The sequence below is a fragment of the Grammomys surdaster genome, unplaced genomic scaffold (assembly GCF_004785775.1).
Source record: "Grammomys surdaster isolate TR1022 unplaced genomic scaffold, NIH_TR_1.0 187, whole genome shotgun sequence".
NCBI classification, from domain to species: Eukaryota; Metazoa; Chordata; class Mammalia; order Rodentia; family Muridae; genus Grammomys; species Grammomys surdaster.
In genome coordinates, this window is record NW_021604632.1 from 4,454,379 (window position 1) to 4,470,170 (window position 15,792).

At 42.1% G+C, this 15,792-nt stretch overlaps 1 protein-coding gene across 2 annotated transcripts in view; it reads left to right on the plus strand.

Annotated features, from left to right (window-relative positions):
- Positions 1–15,792, plus strand: part of Rfwd3 (ring finger and WD repeat domain 3) — a 28,390-nt gene that overhangs the window by 4,444 nt on the left and 8,154 nt on the right. The window contains exons 3-9 of one of the 2 annotated variants that reach the window (XM_028768599.1): positions 2,198–2,364; positions 5,452–5,513; positions 6,294–6,479; positions 6,559–6,650; positions 11,204–11,318; positions 11,868–12,087; positions 14,891–15,041. In XM_028768599.1, the coding sequence (XP_028624432.1) occupies positions 2,198–2,364; positions 5,452–5,513; positions 6,294–6,479; positions 6,559–6,650; positions 11,204–11,318; positions 11,868–12,087; positions 14,891–15,041 (993 nt within the window). The remainder of the gene's footprint in view (positions 1–2,197; positions 2,365–5,451; positions 5,514–6,293; positions 6,480–6,558; positions 6,651–11,203; positions 11,319–11,867; positions 12,088–14,890; positions 15,042–15,792) is intronic. The other variant, XM_028768601.1, reaches the window with a different exon arrangement.

Here is a 15,792-nt window from a genome sequence, read left to right on the forward strand (position 1 = left end):
TATACAGAGATACATGCAGCAAAATGCTATACACATTAAAAAAAAAAAAAAAAAAGTTGAGGGGCCAGCCAGGTGTGGTGCATTCTTTTAATCCCACACATGGGAGGTGGGGTCAGGAGGATCCCTGAGTTGGAGGCCAGCCTGGTCTACATAATAGAGGATATCATGTCCTAAAACAAAACAAACAAAAGAACTAAGCTTGGTTAAGAACAGGTAAAAAGGATTTCTTTAGTTTTAAGAAACCCCTAGCTAAGGAGGTGTAGCCATCTTGGTAGAGTTTCCTTGCTCTGCACTACGTCCTGGATTTGATTCCCAGCAACACTGAATTAGGAATGGTGGTGCATACCGTTAATCCTGGCTCTGGGAAAGTAGATCAGGAAGGTCAGAAATTCAAGGTCATTCTTGGCTACATAGCAAGTTAGAAGCCAACTAGGGCCCCTTGAGACCAGAAAGGAGGAAAGAAAGAAAGGAAGAAAACTGGATATGGTGATGCTTCCTTTTAATACCAGCACTTGGGAGGCAGAGGCAGGTGGACCTCTGAGTTCAAGGCCAGCCTATTTGGGGCTACTTAGTGAAATCATGTTTTTTCAAAGAAAAGGGGATGGAAGGACACAAAGTGTTCTTAGGAGATTCTTCAGGGTTGGAGCCAGAGATCCAACTCTGGACCTCTGGACCTTATGCATGCTAGCACTTTACCAAAAATAGCAGAATATGCCAGGCTGTGGTGACACATGCCGCCTGGTACTTGGGAGGCAGAGCCTGAAGGATCCTTTGGTTAGTTCAAGACCAATTTAGCGAGTTCCAGGGCAGCCAGGTCTACACAAAGGAAACATAAAAAAAAAACCAGACTAGGACTATGGGAAAATTTCTCCTTAGAGTAGTAAAGGAGTAAAATTTGAATCAAGTTTTCATAACTGAGAATTAGCTGAAGGCCTGTAGTAATCTAGGGTGTGACTAGTAACGAATAGTGAGTGATTCTGGGTGCGTTTTGTAGTGTTCCCTATTCTGGGTCCTTTGTCCAGGACCATGGTATGCTTGAAAACAGACTGTTGGACAGCCACCATGGGGAGTGCAGTGCTGTTGGAATACAAGGCCTGTTCTGAGAAAATCCTCTCTCTGTGATCTGTTTGGTGGTTGGTTTTCTAAAAGACCCTATAATTTGAATGGGAAAAGGAGTAGGTCAACCGGCGGTGGTGGCGCACGCCTTTAATCCCAGCACTTGGGAGGCAGAGGCAGGCGGATCTCTGAGTTCGAGAGTTCGAGGCCAGCCTGGTCTACAGAGTGAGTTCCAGGACAGCCAGGGCTACACAGAGAAACCCTGTCTCGAAAAAACCAAAAAAAAAAAAAAAAAAGGAGTAAGAGTATATTTAACCATTATTTACCTTATCTGGTATTTTTTTTTTTTAAGTTTTATGTGTGTGTGTAATTTTTTTTTTAAAGATTTGTTATTTTATGTGAGCACACTGTTGCTCTCTTCAGACACACCAGAAGTAGGCATTGGATCTCATTACCAGATGGTTGTGAGCCACCATGTGGTTGCTGGGAATTGAACTCAAGATCTCTGGAAGAACAGTCAGCACTCTTAACCACTGAGCCATCTCTCCAACCCATGTGTGTAATTTTTATTATTTCAAATTGTGCATCTATGTGGAGGTCTGTGTTTAAGTGTGTGCATGAGAGGCCAGGTACCCAAGGAAGCCAGAGGTATTGGATCCCCTAGAGCTAGTTACAGATGACTGAGCCTCCATGTGGTGGCAGGGAACTGAGCCCTGCTTCTCTGGTCTGGAAGACCAATTAAGTATCTTAGCCACTAAGCCATCCCTCTAGCCCAGTTATATTTGTTTCTAAGTGCACAATTGTTTGCCTGTGAGTATGTATTTATACCACCTGTATGCCTAGTGCCCATCAAAGCCAGGAGAGGCATCAGATCTCCTAAACTGGAATACAGATAGTTGTGAGCTGCCATGTGGGTGCTGGGAACCAAACCAGGTCCTGTGTAAGCACAAATGCTGTTATCTGTCGAGCTATCTCCCCCGTCCTATAATCTGTTATTATTCATTCACTCAGCTTTCAGTGGAAGCATTTAACAGCCTGGAAATAGATTGAAATAACTAGGAATTTCTTTGACACTATCTTAGATTGTTCTTGCACGGATGGTCCATTGGGCCATAATTCTTTTGTCTCTATACACATACAGGTTGAGAACACCAGTGAATACCTCCTTTCAGGTAAGCAGGTCTCAGCCTTACCCACAAGCTCCTGCTCGTGATTCAGAGGCATCAGGTACTGACTCTGACAGCAGCAGCTCTGGAGAGAATGAAGAGGTTACTGTCCAGGCAGAAGAACCTGAAGCCGACATTCCAGGTCTGTGTTTTACCCAGACTTGTGCTAATAAAACTAAAGCCCATAAACTGTAGATAAATTTCACTGGCTATGGAGATGTTAAAAGACTCTGATCTGACTCATAAGTTTTTGTGATTTGTGTTCCAACAAGTCAGTCCCTGTGCAACAGCACGTGGCGTTCCCTTCTGGTTTTTTTTATTCTGAAGTGATCGGCCTGAGAGAGTTACCAACAATCACACTAATGAAGTCAGTTATGAATGTAAGAGTCCTTTAACAATGGCCAGACCAAAAGTAGGCTACCATCTCCAAAATATATCTCGATGCCAAAGTTCAGGGGTACATCATTTTAAAGTCCAAAAAAAAAAAGCCCAACACATTATCTCAGTGTTAGAAGGGGTTGGAGTAACCTTGTAACATCTGTCTTTTTTTATTTTTTATAAAACCTAGCAGTGTTTTGCAGACACAAGGCAACAGTTGTTGATGTATGCTTCCTCTGGTTGTTTTAGTTTATGTTTAGCCTGCACAAACATATAATTATTTTGTTACTACATCAGGGCCACGGTCAGGATAATTAATGGACAGTCCCAAAAGTGTTGCCAAGGTGGATGTGTGGCTAAAGGGCACAAAATAGTCAGGACAAGATAGCATTGCTGTAGTCACTTACTACATTTGAGAGAGTGGGTTGTGTATTTAAAAGTTCTGTATGCCTCTGTTGTTGGCACAAATGTCTATCGTGCCATCATTTTGAGGAGATGTGAATGCAGGGTCAGCTTGGGCTATAGCGTGAGGCTGTCTCACAAAAAGTTCAGTGGTCTGAGTTGTGACTTTTCTAGTCTTAGTATAGTGTTAGGCATTATGTAAATGGATTTTATTTAGCAGTTGGTAAACAGACCACTAAAGTAGATGTCTTGATTAAATTAAAAACCGACTGATACACAGACTGTGTTCTCTCAGTACCAGTACCTTTTTACTTTAGAAAATAGATTTAGATTTTTAAAAATTTTTTATCATTTTATGTTTATACGTGTTTTTCCTGTACATATGTATGTGTACCATGTACATGCCTGTGGCCAAAGAGGTTGGAAGACAGCATTGGCTTCTTTGGGGCTAGAGTTATATGATGGGTGTGAGTCACCAAGCGGCTGCTGGGAATTGAACCCTGGTCCTCTCTTCGAGAGCAGCCTACGCTCTTAACTGCTGAGTCATTTTTGAGGTTCTGATTTTGTTTTTAAGTAGCAAAAAAATTTTCTAGCTTGTAACTGTAGCACTAATAAGAGAGATATCGCCATTTTATGACTGCAAATAAAATTATATATTTAAGCTGAGCATAATACTGTGTGCCTTTAATCCTAGCCCTTTGGAGATAGAAGTAAACAGATATATTTTTCCAAAGACCCTAAGTGAGCTCTAAACTGTTAGAATTCATGTATAACTTTAATCCCAGTACTTGAGATGCCGAGGCAGGCCATCTCTGACTTCGTTCAAGGGCCTGCCTGGTCTACAGAGTGAGTTCCAGGACAGCCTGGGCTATGTAGTGAGACCTTGCCTTGAAATAAAACCAAAAAAGGGAGCATCTCATCAGATACAGGCTTTTTTCTCTTGATGTTTTCAAATCCTAAAAATATAGAAATTTTTTTTTTAAATGACTTGAATATTATGGTTACAACTTGGTAGTGAACTGGAAAACATTGAAATTGGTTGGATTCATTCTTTATACTACGGAAGAGAATACTTGACAAGTGAATCAGGTTAGTGTATGAAATGGGCTACTTGTGGTTAACACATGCTGGTAGTCACTTACTGAAGAGGATGGGCGGGAAGCTCACAAGTTCAAGGCCAGTCTCTTAGACCCAGAGAAGGGGGACAGAAGAGATAAGGGGGTAGATGGCTTCTTAGGAGCAGTGCCAAGGCTGACCTGACCCTGTGTGTTGTGTGTACACAAAAGCATACTAAAAAGGATGAGGCCGTTCTGCTGTCAGCAGAGCGTGGGTAATGAAAGCAAGGCTTGAATAAGGAAAACCTTGGCATCTAGAAACAGCAAAAAGGATTGTTTAGAGGCTGGTTAGACCTGCAAGTCCAAATGGAAATGACAGAATGAACATACGGAATCTTCCTGAAGTAATTAGAATGTTTTATTTGTAGATGAGGTATTTCTCATGTTGACAAGGCCAGTCCCAAATTCAGGTCCAAGTGAGCCTGCTTGTTTTCCTAAGTGGCGGGGCATTAAGAATGTTTGCCACTCTGCTTGGTTCCTGCAGCCATGTTGAACTAGGATATGGTGGTGGCTACGCCAATGTCAAGCAAGGCCAAACTCATGTAAAAGTTAAGCGGTACAGTGGGTAAATCAACTGCCAGATCCAAGACATAGGACATTTTAGGAAGTTTCTCCACGTTGGTAGCAAAGAGGGAAAGGAAGTGAGTTTGGAAGAATTTTGTAAAACTACAGTGAAAAAGACAAGAATTAGTCTGTTGTACAGAACAACTGTAATGTAAACTAGCTTACCTATTAGATGATGTTAACAAATTACTATTAATTTTTCAAGGTGCGTTAATGATACAGTTGTTTACATTGGGGGAAAAAAAAGTCCTCGGTAGTCTTGACAAGTGTATTGACTCTTTAAGGCTTGTCTAGTATTCGAATATACACAAAAGCAATGGGGGAGGGCTTAGACTTGGTGAGTCTTTATATTCTTTAGATTAATTTTATTTGTATATATGTGTTATCTGTATATGGGTGTACTACATGCATGCCTGCTACCCAAGAGGGTATCGTGTTCCCTGGAACTGACGTTAGGGTGGCTCTGAGCAACAGCAACCAGGGCTCTAAACCACAAAGCTATCTCTCTCTCTGTAACACCTGAGTTGCTTTTTTAAATTGAGGGCTGGATACTTGTGGGTTTGGTCTACTCATGAAATGTCCAAAATAAGTAAATAACCGACGTTGAATAGGTAGAATTGGCATCCTCTTTTGGAGAATACTGTGTATAAATACCATGAATTCGGATGGGTAGCTACAGTGAGGCTCTCTTCTCTCCTGCTAGTCTCTCCTAGCTAACTTGTGTCTTCTATACATTATTCCTGCTACCGTTTCTGGATGCACCTTGATAGGACAAGACTCAACAGACCAAGAAGCTACATCTGTCACAGGAGGTGATGAAGCCCCGAAAGAGGTAACCTGACACCAATGTTGTCTTTCTCTCCCACCCCTCATTCCTTTTGTCTTGTTAAGAGGTCTTCCCTGAAGTCAGTTTGGCTTTTAACTCAGGATCCTCTGTCCCTGGCCTACTGAGCTCAGGGATTGCAGGCCTATGCCACCACATCCGACTTAAACATCCTTTTAAATGTAAGCTGAGGTTTCTCCATTTTACATGAGGAATCTGGTTAAACCGGAAAGCTTTGGAAAAGAAAGAGAATCAGAGAATTTTGTAAAATCAAAATTAGTAGATCAGAGAGGTAGCTCTTCTGCTGGTAAAGGCACTCTCGGGGACCCACTCTCGGGGACCCACTCTCGGTAAACAGAGAACCAACCCCTGCAAGTTGTCTTTTTAGCCCCGCATGAAATGAGTGAGTGAGTGAATGAATGAATGAAAACAAAAGGCATGCCAGGTGTGATGGTGCACGCTTGCAACCCCAGCACTCAAGTCGAGAGAGTCTGATTTGATTTGAAGCCAGTATGATTCTGTATTCAGACCCTTTCTCAACAATAGCAGCAGCAACAACAACAACAAAATCAGTATTGCTGGCATGTAGCTTGGTGGTAGAAGACATGCTTAGAATGTCTCCGGTTCCACCTCACCCCCAGAAGCAGATGTTACATACAGTATACAATGTATATTTTGTCAGATTGTATTTTATAAGAATGGCATGTATCTGGTAGGTGTTGTACATTCTTTGAAGGTCTTCATTAGGTTTTTATATACTTAAGTACTTAAATTTCACCTTTCATCCAGCAGTCTCCCCAGAAGCCCAAAGATCTCATTTCGGTGGAAGATGAAGAAGGGGAAACTTGCACAATATGTTTGGAGCAGTGGACCAGTGCTGGGGACCACCGGCTCTCAGCGTTACGCTGTGGCCACCTCTTTGGATATGGATGCATTTCTAAATGGCTCAAAGGACAAACACGAAAGTGTCCTCAGGTAAGGGCCGTAAACGAGGACTCTGCATTAAGTCAGACTTCCTAGAGCCATATTGATTGTGTCTCATTGGACTCTTTAGTGCAACAAGAAAGCCAAGCACAGTGACATCGTTGTCCTTTATGCCCGAACCCTGAGAGCTTTGGACACTAGTGAACAGGAACGCATGAAAAGGTAAGGAATGGCTGGTTCCATAGCTCAGGGGATGAAGGCACTCGCTCCCAAGCCTTGCTGAGCAAATCAAATATTCAGGACTTGTATGGTGGAAGGAGAAGGCGGAAAGTCTTAAAAATAGGTAAAAAACTGCCCAGCTAGAGTCTCAGACTGTTACTGATATAAGCACCTTCTGCGTGATTTGTTGTCTATACATTAAACATGTGAGGCCAGAGCCAGACCGTGGTGGAACGTGCTGTTAATCCGAGCAGTTGGCAAGCAGAGGCGGGCAGATCTCTGAGTTTGAGGCCAGCCTGGTCTACAGAGTGAGTTCTAGGATAGCAAAACAAATAAACAAACAAAACAAAAAACAAAAAATGAGGTAGGCATGCTTTTAATCCCAGGACTCAGGAGGCAGAGCCTGACAGATCTCTGTGGGTTTGCAGCCAGCATGGTCTATATAGAGTTCTAGGATAGTCATGGCTACATAGACCCTATTTCTAAAAATAAAATTAAAATGTGAGGCTGGGGTTGAGAAATCTAGCAGCTTAGTGGTAGGGCTCTTGCTTAGCTTTGCAGAAGCCTTGGGTTTTTTTTTGTTTTGTTTTGTCTTTTTTTGTTGTTGTTGTTTTTGTTTTTTGTTTTTTGAGACAGGGTTTCTCTGTATAGCTCTGGCTGTCCTGGAACTCACTCTGTAGACCAGGCTGGCCTCGAACTCAGAAATCCGCCTGCCTCTGCCTCCCAAGTGCTGGGATTAAAGGCGTGTACCACTACTGCCCCCGGCGTGGGTTTTTTTTGTTGTTGTTTGTTTGTTTGTTTTTTCTTAGCACTGAGGAATAAAAGAGTTTTGAATGATGATCTGGCTTGGCATGGTTGTTCATATTATAATTGTACCACTTGAGAGGATAAACCCAGGCAAGAGAATTGCTGCAGTCTAGCTGTTGAGGCCCAGCCTGCACTCTATAGACTGCTCCTCATTTCTGACCATAGTTGATAGTACTAGCTGCTCTTGCAGAGAACCCAGGTTCATCCCAAACTCCCAAACTGGACAACTCACAACCGTCTTTAACTCCAGTTCTGGGGGATCTGATGCTCTTGTCTGTCCTGAATGCACATGACATATACGAATACACCCAGGCACACACATACATACTTACACATTTAAAAATAAATTTTTTTTTTAAAAGATCTCAGGTTGTGGCAATGGCTCGGTGCTTAAGAGCATTTATTGCTTTTGGAGAAGACCTGGATTCAGTTCCCAGCACACACATGATGGCGGCTTAGAACCATTCGTAACTGGTTCCAGGGGATCCAATGCCCTCTTCTGACTTCAGACACCAGGCATGTGCACGGTGCACATGGATTCATGTAGGCAGAAGACTCATACATTTAAGGAAAATAAGTCTTCTAAGAAAGAAAATCCCATCTTAAACATAAGCTAAGCTGAGCATGGACCTCAGTTGGTGGAGTGCTTGCCTGGCACTAAAGAGGCCCTAGGTTCAAGCCCCATAGCAACATAAACTTGGTAAGGTGGTGTGTTTGTAATTAATTAATTGTATTAGGGTAGAGAAGGTGATAGGATCTAGAGTTCAAGGTCAGCCTAGGACACATGAGACCAAAGCTCAAAGGAAAGAAATTTCAACATATTTCATGTTTTGTTTGTATTTTGAGGTAGTCATACTCTTAGCCCAGGTTGTCCTAGAATGGCCAAGGATCCTCGTGCCTTAGTCTCCCAAGGGTTAGAATTACCAGAGCACACTACCATGTCTGGCTTAGCACATTTCTCAGTGTTTCTGTTTTTGATTGTATGTCACTCTTCCCCTTAAAATAGGTTTCTTTCAGATTTGTTAAGTTTGCACATGAAAAAAAAAAAGGTTGTAGGCTCTGAATAGTTGCTAATAACCAGGAAGTAGTGGTTCACACCTTTAATCCAGCACTCAGGAGGCAGAGGCAGGTGGATCTTTTCAATTCAAGGCCAGCCTGGTCTGCAGAGCAAATGGTGACATGTTTGTGGGAAATAGAAGCAGGTGAATCACACGTCTGAGGCTGAGACTGGAGAGCTCAGTGCCGTTTGACTAGCTCGCACACAGCCCTGGGATCTATCTATGACAAGAACAAAAGAAAATAAAAATGTCTAGTGAGTTCCACACTGCCTGTGCCACATTAGACCTGTCTCTAAAGAAAAGGAAGAGTAAAGTTTAATATATACACCATTGAGAAAGTTGCGGATGTGATCATTCACATTTTACTGGTAAAGTTTGAATGTAAATATTTAAATACTTAGAGCTGGCAGTGCCATTTGAGAGGTTGTGAAACCTTTAAGAGGCCAGGATTAGCTGCCAGAAATGTTTCACTGGACAGGGAGGGAGGGCCTCGGGAGTTAGCCTACTCCTTCTAGCCTGATCTCTCTACTTCCTGATGGCAGAAATGGAAGTGAGCTGTCAGGGAGCCACCTGGTGCCACGCTTTCCCTCATGGTGTCACCTCATGCTGTGACCACATGCTCTGAGCCAAAACAAACCTTTTCTCAAGGTGTTCCTTGTTGAGTATTTGATCATCCGCAAAAGGTTAATTTTTAGATGTGGAGCACAAATGCATAGTTATCCTACTCCCAGGAAGTAGTTCTTTACAAAAGGATCTATGCGAAGGTTTACTGGATGAAAATGATTATGTCGTTAATAATCTAGCTCAAGTAGATTAGCTGAGTAAACTGGCATCTATGTAGCATAATATTAGACATTGCTAAAATGATTAAAGTGCACATGTCAATAAAAACACTGTGACTACATTTTTGTAAGTCAGGTTTTCTCTGGGTAGCCCCCCCCTTGGCTGGCCTGGGACCCATGCCATACCTTTTGAACTCGGCTTCCATCGAATCCTAACGTTTTGCCCTTTTTGTTTTTGGCCTTTCTATGAAGTCAGTCCTAAGCAAACAGGCATTGTGTTTCTCTGAAGTCACAGATGCTCTGAAGGTGACTAAGACCTCACTGATGAGAGCCCCTGAGTTCTCCTGGAGAGCAACTTGGGCAGCCTGCAAAAAGCCTACTTTTTAGTTATTGTGGGGACATTTTGTTGTTGTTTGAGATGGTTTCTTAAGTTGTCTAGGCTGGTCTTAAACTCGCTTTGTAGACTAAAGAAGCTACTCATTGGTGACTCTTAATGCTTCAGCCTCCTGAATAGCCACCAGACAGCCTGAGTTTGTTTCCATGCAGATGCATCAACCTCTTGTTCCTGCTTGTCTCTACTGTTTTTAAGATCTAATGATCTCTGAAATTTTTTACTTTCCAAAGTGGCTTTTAACTCTGAGGTCTAGTTTCATGGATTATAAACTGCTACCGTATGATTTATTAGATACTGTGTTCTTTTTGCATAAAGTTTTCATTACCTATGTCTTAAACTCACAAATTTTGTTCCATGGCCTGGCTTTTTGTTTGCTTCTGTTGTTTTGAGACATGGTCTTACCTAGTCCAGCCAGCCTTCCTCTTGATAGACAAGGATAATTCTAAAATTCACCCTCCCCAACTCTTCCTCTCTCTTTTAACAATTATTTATTTAATATACATGGGATGGGTATTTGGTCAGCATGAATATATGTGCACCAGTGTATGCCCTGTGTTCTCAAAGGAGAGGGCAGCGATCCCCTGGAACTGGAGTTCCAGACAAGAGTGAGCTGCCATGTGGATCCTGGGAGCTGAACCCTGATCTTCTGCAGGAGTAATAAATGCTTTGAATTGCTGAACCATCTCTCCAGGCCTCTTAAATAGTGTTTTTTGTTGTCTTTGCTTTGAATTAAAGTCTCTGTTGCCCAGGAATGACTCTTAATTTCTGAGCTTAAGTGATCCAGCTGCCTCAGGCACTCCTTAGTGGTATTACAAGCATACGGCACCATATTCTGACAAATTTGAATTTCTCAGAAGTAAACAAGGGCAGACTTGTCATTGGAGCTTTCATATCATTTCCTCTGCTGTTTCAGTCAAGCGGAATATTATTCTTGTTTTTGTGTTTCATATTTTGAAATTATCTTTAAGTAGATGCAAATTTATGGTTGTGTAATGTTATTTTTTGTACCTTCTCATGCATTTCACATTTATTCTAATTGGCCTGTTGTTAGCATTTGCTCAGTGTAAACTTCCTTGTCTTTTAAAGCGTTAGCCCTTTTAGCTCTGGTAACTTGGTTGCTATTGAGTTTGCATACTTTGTGATAACCAACAACAGTTTATTTTCTTTTACTCCAATAGATAATTTTGGTCTTTTAACTCAAGTTTAATCTTTTATAATTTGCCTTAGCTCAGGCAGTGAATTGGTTCTTTCCCTCATTTCCCCATGCTATTTTTAGTCTCCATTCTGTAGTAGAAGTCATATTTCTGGCTTCTATTGCTTGCTTTTAACACCAAACCCCAGTGGGCTGGCTGTTTAGCCCCACATGCTACTAGAGAGGTTACTTTGTGCTTTATTAAACTTCTATGACGCACTTATAAAGTATGTCCATCACAATATGAGCTTACTATGTCAACTTGCCGGGAAGTCTTCTGTAGCTTTCCTAATCCTCATCTGCCCCTGGCTTTTCCCTTCTAGTGACTTACTGAATGAACAAACGCTCAGGAAGAAGGCTGAGTTAGAATCAGCACGGTGCCGGCTCCAACTTCAGGTCCTTGTTGATAAATGCACTAAACTCAATAACCGTGTCCAGGTGAGTTTGTCTTTTCTAATTCAAAAAAACTTCTAGAATCAGAATTAAAAAGAAGGGCAGCTTAAGAGGGATCTAAATATCACTTAGGTTTATCTCAATGATAGGACATTTAGCCAAAACCCATAGATGGATGAATTCTATGAGGGCTTCAGACACATAACAACCATTAAGGATTTCTTTTCCCTAATAGTTACTAAATCTCTGCATTCTTTAGCTCAGCCTTGGTGAGATACTCTGAAATCCAGTTAAGATAACTGGTAACATTTTCATGGTTAGCAAGAAATCTTTTATCCAATCAAGAAATCATTCTTGCTGGACGGTGGTGGCACACATCTTTAATCCTAGCACTTGGTGGGCAGAGGTAGGCAGACCTCTGTGAGTTTGAGGCCAGCTTGGTCTATGGAGTGAATTCCAAGACAGTCAGGGCTACACAGAGAAACCCTGTCTTGGTAAACAAAAACAAGCAAAAAAAGAAAATTAAAAAAAGGAAGAAAAAGAAAGAAAACCAAAGAGGGGCCGTGTTCCCTTACAAAGTTTTTTACGTTGTAGGACTTGGAAAAGATTGTTGTGCGCTATCAGAACTCAGCCGAGCAAAGCTCCCAAGCGCTTTGTGGGATCTGCCTACCCTCCAGCCAGAGCCAGCGCAAATACAACTCAGAAAAGACCTTCACGGTTTCTCAGACGGGAAACTGCCGCATCATGGCATATTGTGATGGTCTGAGCTGCCTGGTGGCGTCCCAGCCATCTCCGCAGGCTTCCTTCCTTCCAGGTAAACAACTCAGAACCTCGGCTTTGCGGCTGTTAGACTCCATAGTGCTCTTCCCTTTCTGAAGATTCTTGGACTCAGTGGTGGTTAAGGACTGGTAATCAACTCACTTTTTCGGTCTGTCTGTCTGTTAATTTAGTGCAAGTACTTCAGGTGCTACAAAGAAAGATGCCTTTCATAGCTTGGCATGGTGGCACAGCCTTTAATCCCAGCACCTAAGAGCTGGGCATATTGTTCTACATAGCAAGTTCCAGGAAAGTTGGGCTACATAAAGAGAGCCTGTCTCAGCCGGGCGGTGGTGGCGCACGCCTTTAATCCCAGCACTTGGGAGGCAGAGGCAGGTGGATTTCTGAGTTCGAGGCCAGCCTGGTCTACAGAGTGAGTTCCAGGACAGCCAGGGCTACACAGAGAAACCCTGTCTCAAAAAACCAAAAACAAAACAAAACAAGAGAGCCTGTCTCAAAACAAAAGGCCATATCTTTAATAGCTGGGTCTGCTGTCACACCTGTAGCGGCAGCATTCAGGAGGTAGAGGCAAAAGTTAGGCCACTGTGGTCTCCATAGTGAGATCCTGCTTTGAACAAATAGAAAACGTTTCTTTCAGCTATAAGTAGTTCTTTAATCGCTGCCCAGCCCACTGCCCTTCTTAAGAAAAATTCTTCCATATATATTGCTTTTATTTTGCAAATTACCAATACCAGTAACAATGGGAGCGTGAGAAAGGAGGTACATGGAAGTGTCAGTTGTCACTGCTGTAGTCAAAGGAGAAAAATATTCCCTGTGTGTCATTTACTTTACAGATTCATTCGCACTGTTTTACAAAAACTGCCCCAGAGGTTAACTCAAATTTAAACAAAATTTAATAATTTTAATTGCAAATAAGAGAATGTCAGGAATATAGTAGTCATTTTTCTAATGGGGAGATGACTCGCTGGTTAAGAGCTCTTTCTGCTCCTTCAGACAGGAAATGGTACTCTCTTCAAGTGTGATAGTTCAAAGCTTAGCACCTTTTATAATCTGATTTTCTTTTTTTCTTTCTTTTTTTTTTTTTCTCGAGACAGAGTTTCTCTGTGTAGCCCTGGCTGTCCTGGAACTCACTCTGTAGACCAGGCTGGCCTCAAACTCAGAAATCCGCCTGTCTCTGCCTCCCAAGTGCTGGGATTAAAGGCGTGTGCCACCACCGCCCGGCCTTTTTTCTTTTTTTTTTAATTTTTTTTCTTTTTCTTTTTTTAAAAAATATTTATTTGTGTCTTATAGTTTTACTGCTGTGAACAGATAACAAGATTAAAGCAATTATTATAAGGACAACATTTAATTGGGGCTGGCTTACAGGTTCAGAGGTTCAGTCCATTATTATCAAGGCAGGGGCATGTGAGCATCCAGGCAGGCATGGAGGAGGAGCTGAGAGGTCTACATTTTCATCTGAAGGCTGCTAGGAGAAGACTGTATTATTTGTTTGTTTTATGTATATGACAAGTACACTATAGCTGTATTCAAACACACCAGAAGAGGGCATCGGATCCCAGTGCAGATGGTTGTGAGCCACCATGTGGTTGCTGGGAATTGAACTCAGAACCTCTGGAAGAGCAGTCAGTGCTCTTAACCACTGAACCACCTCTCCAGGCCGCTTAGCGCCCTTGTTAGGTAACTCACAGCCACCTATAAAGCGGCTTCTAGTTCCAGGGACTCTAACGCCCTCTTCTGGCTTCCTTGGGTACCTACATTCATATGCATATACCCACACAGAGATAAACACACAAAACTAGGGCTGGAGGGATGGCTAAAAGCAGTCAAGTTCACTAACTGCTCTTCCAGAGGACCTGGGTTCAATCCCCAGCCACCCACATGGCAGCTCACAGGCATCACAACCTATAACTCCTGTTCCAGGAGATCTGCAACCCCTTTTCTGGCCTCTTGAGGGCCCCAGTAGGCCCATGGTGTACATCATATGTGTAGGCAAAGAATAACTATAAATGAATCTTAAATAAAACTTGACATCTTAGTTTCTCCAGCCCCTTGTCTCTGTTCTTTATTGCTGCTGTCCTTGAATCTTGTGTTACCTCCTTTTTTAGGTAATATGCTTGGCATTTGTCCAAATGACTGATTTTGTCAATTTGAGACTAGGTCTTACTGTATAGACCATGCTGGCCTCAAACTTTTTAATATCCTACCATGCCCACCTGTCTCAATCTTTACTAAAATATAAATGTCATAAAATTAAATCATACAAATTTGTAATATCTTTTATCTAACTTTTTCCCTTCTACTCACTCATAGGCAGCCACCGATCTGCCTTTTGTCAGTGTACGTTCTAGAACTTTATATAAATGGCTTCATACAGCATATGCTTTTTGTTTAAGATCCATATTTTTATGTAAATTGATAGTTTATTGCTGGGTGTATCTCATATATATACTTGGTAGATTTGTTTGTTCATCCATCTCTTGATGGATATTTGAAATGAACTTTGCTTTTAAAAAATTTTTTAAGTATAGCCAACCCTAAGGTGCTTGGCCTGGTGGCACACACCTTTGATCCTAGCACTCTACACAGAGGAAGGCAGGTCTCTGAGTTCAAGGCCAGCCTGGTCTACAGAGCAAGTTCCAGGATAGCCAGGGCTATCCAGAAAAACAAAGTATAACTTTGGGGAATATTCATTTTCATTATATGACTAGCTGTTTCCTAGGAACTAGGATTCCAAGAAAGGTAAGCAAATTACTTTTGAAAGGTGCTGATTACTTTTAAAGACAATTGTATTTTGCCATGATTTATTTTTATGTACCTGTTTTACCTCTCTTCTTTGGCAGGCTTTGGTGTTAAGATGTTGAGTACTGCCAACATGAAAAGCAGCCAGTATATTCCTATGCATAGCAAGCAGATTCGCGGACTAGCTTTCAGCAATCAGTCCAGAGGCTTGCTCCTCTCTGCCTCCCTAGACAGCACTATTAAACTGACCAGGTAAGGGAATCAAGGGAAAGATGGGGCCTGGGCCACTGTGCATCTGGGCACTACTGTCTTAGTGTTATGATGCCCTTAGTTCTTTTATTGATCTGAGGCATAGCCTTCTTTTAAAAGTATATAAGCAGCCAGACACATACCTTCAAGCCCAACATCAAGAGGCAGGCAGAGCTCTTATAAGTTTTAGGCTGACCTATAGTGAGTTCTAGGACAACCAGGCCAAAATTAATTAATTAGTTAATTAATTAAAATAAAAGTCTATAAGCCCTGTGTAGTGATTGACACCTGTAATCCTATCACTTGCGGTCCTGACAGGCATGAGGATTACCGTGTGTTTGAAGTTAGCTTAGACTACATATTGAATTCCAGGACAACGTGAACTACAGAGTTAGACCCTGTCTAAAAACAAAGACAGAAAAATAGACATAAATTGGGGGTCGTGGTAGCAGGTGCCTGTAATTCCAGTGTCTAAAAGGTAGAGACACAAGGATCAGGACTAAGGTCAACCCAAGATGCATGAGACTGGGCGAAAAAGGAAAATTTGAGGGGGAGGGGAGAGGACAGACAGTGAGACAGACAGAGAGAGACAGCAGGTCACTAAGTTAATGCAAGGTAACCTGAATCGTGTTTGTTGGGTTTTATAGTACTTGAGATTGAGCCTGGGTCTGGAGTGTTCGAGACAAGCATTCTATCATGTATGTGAGCCAGGGATGTAGCTCGGGTAGAACGCTTGCCTACCATTGGTCCCTGG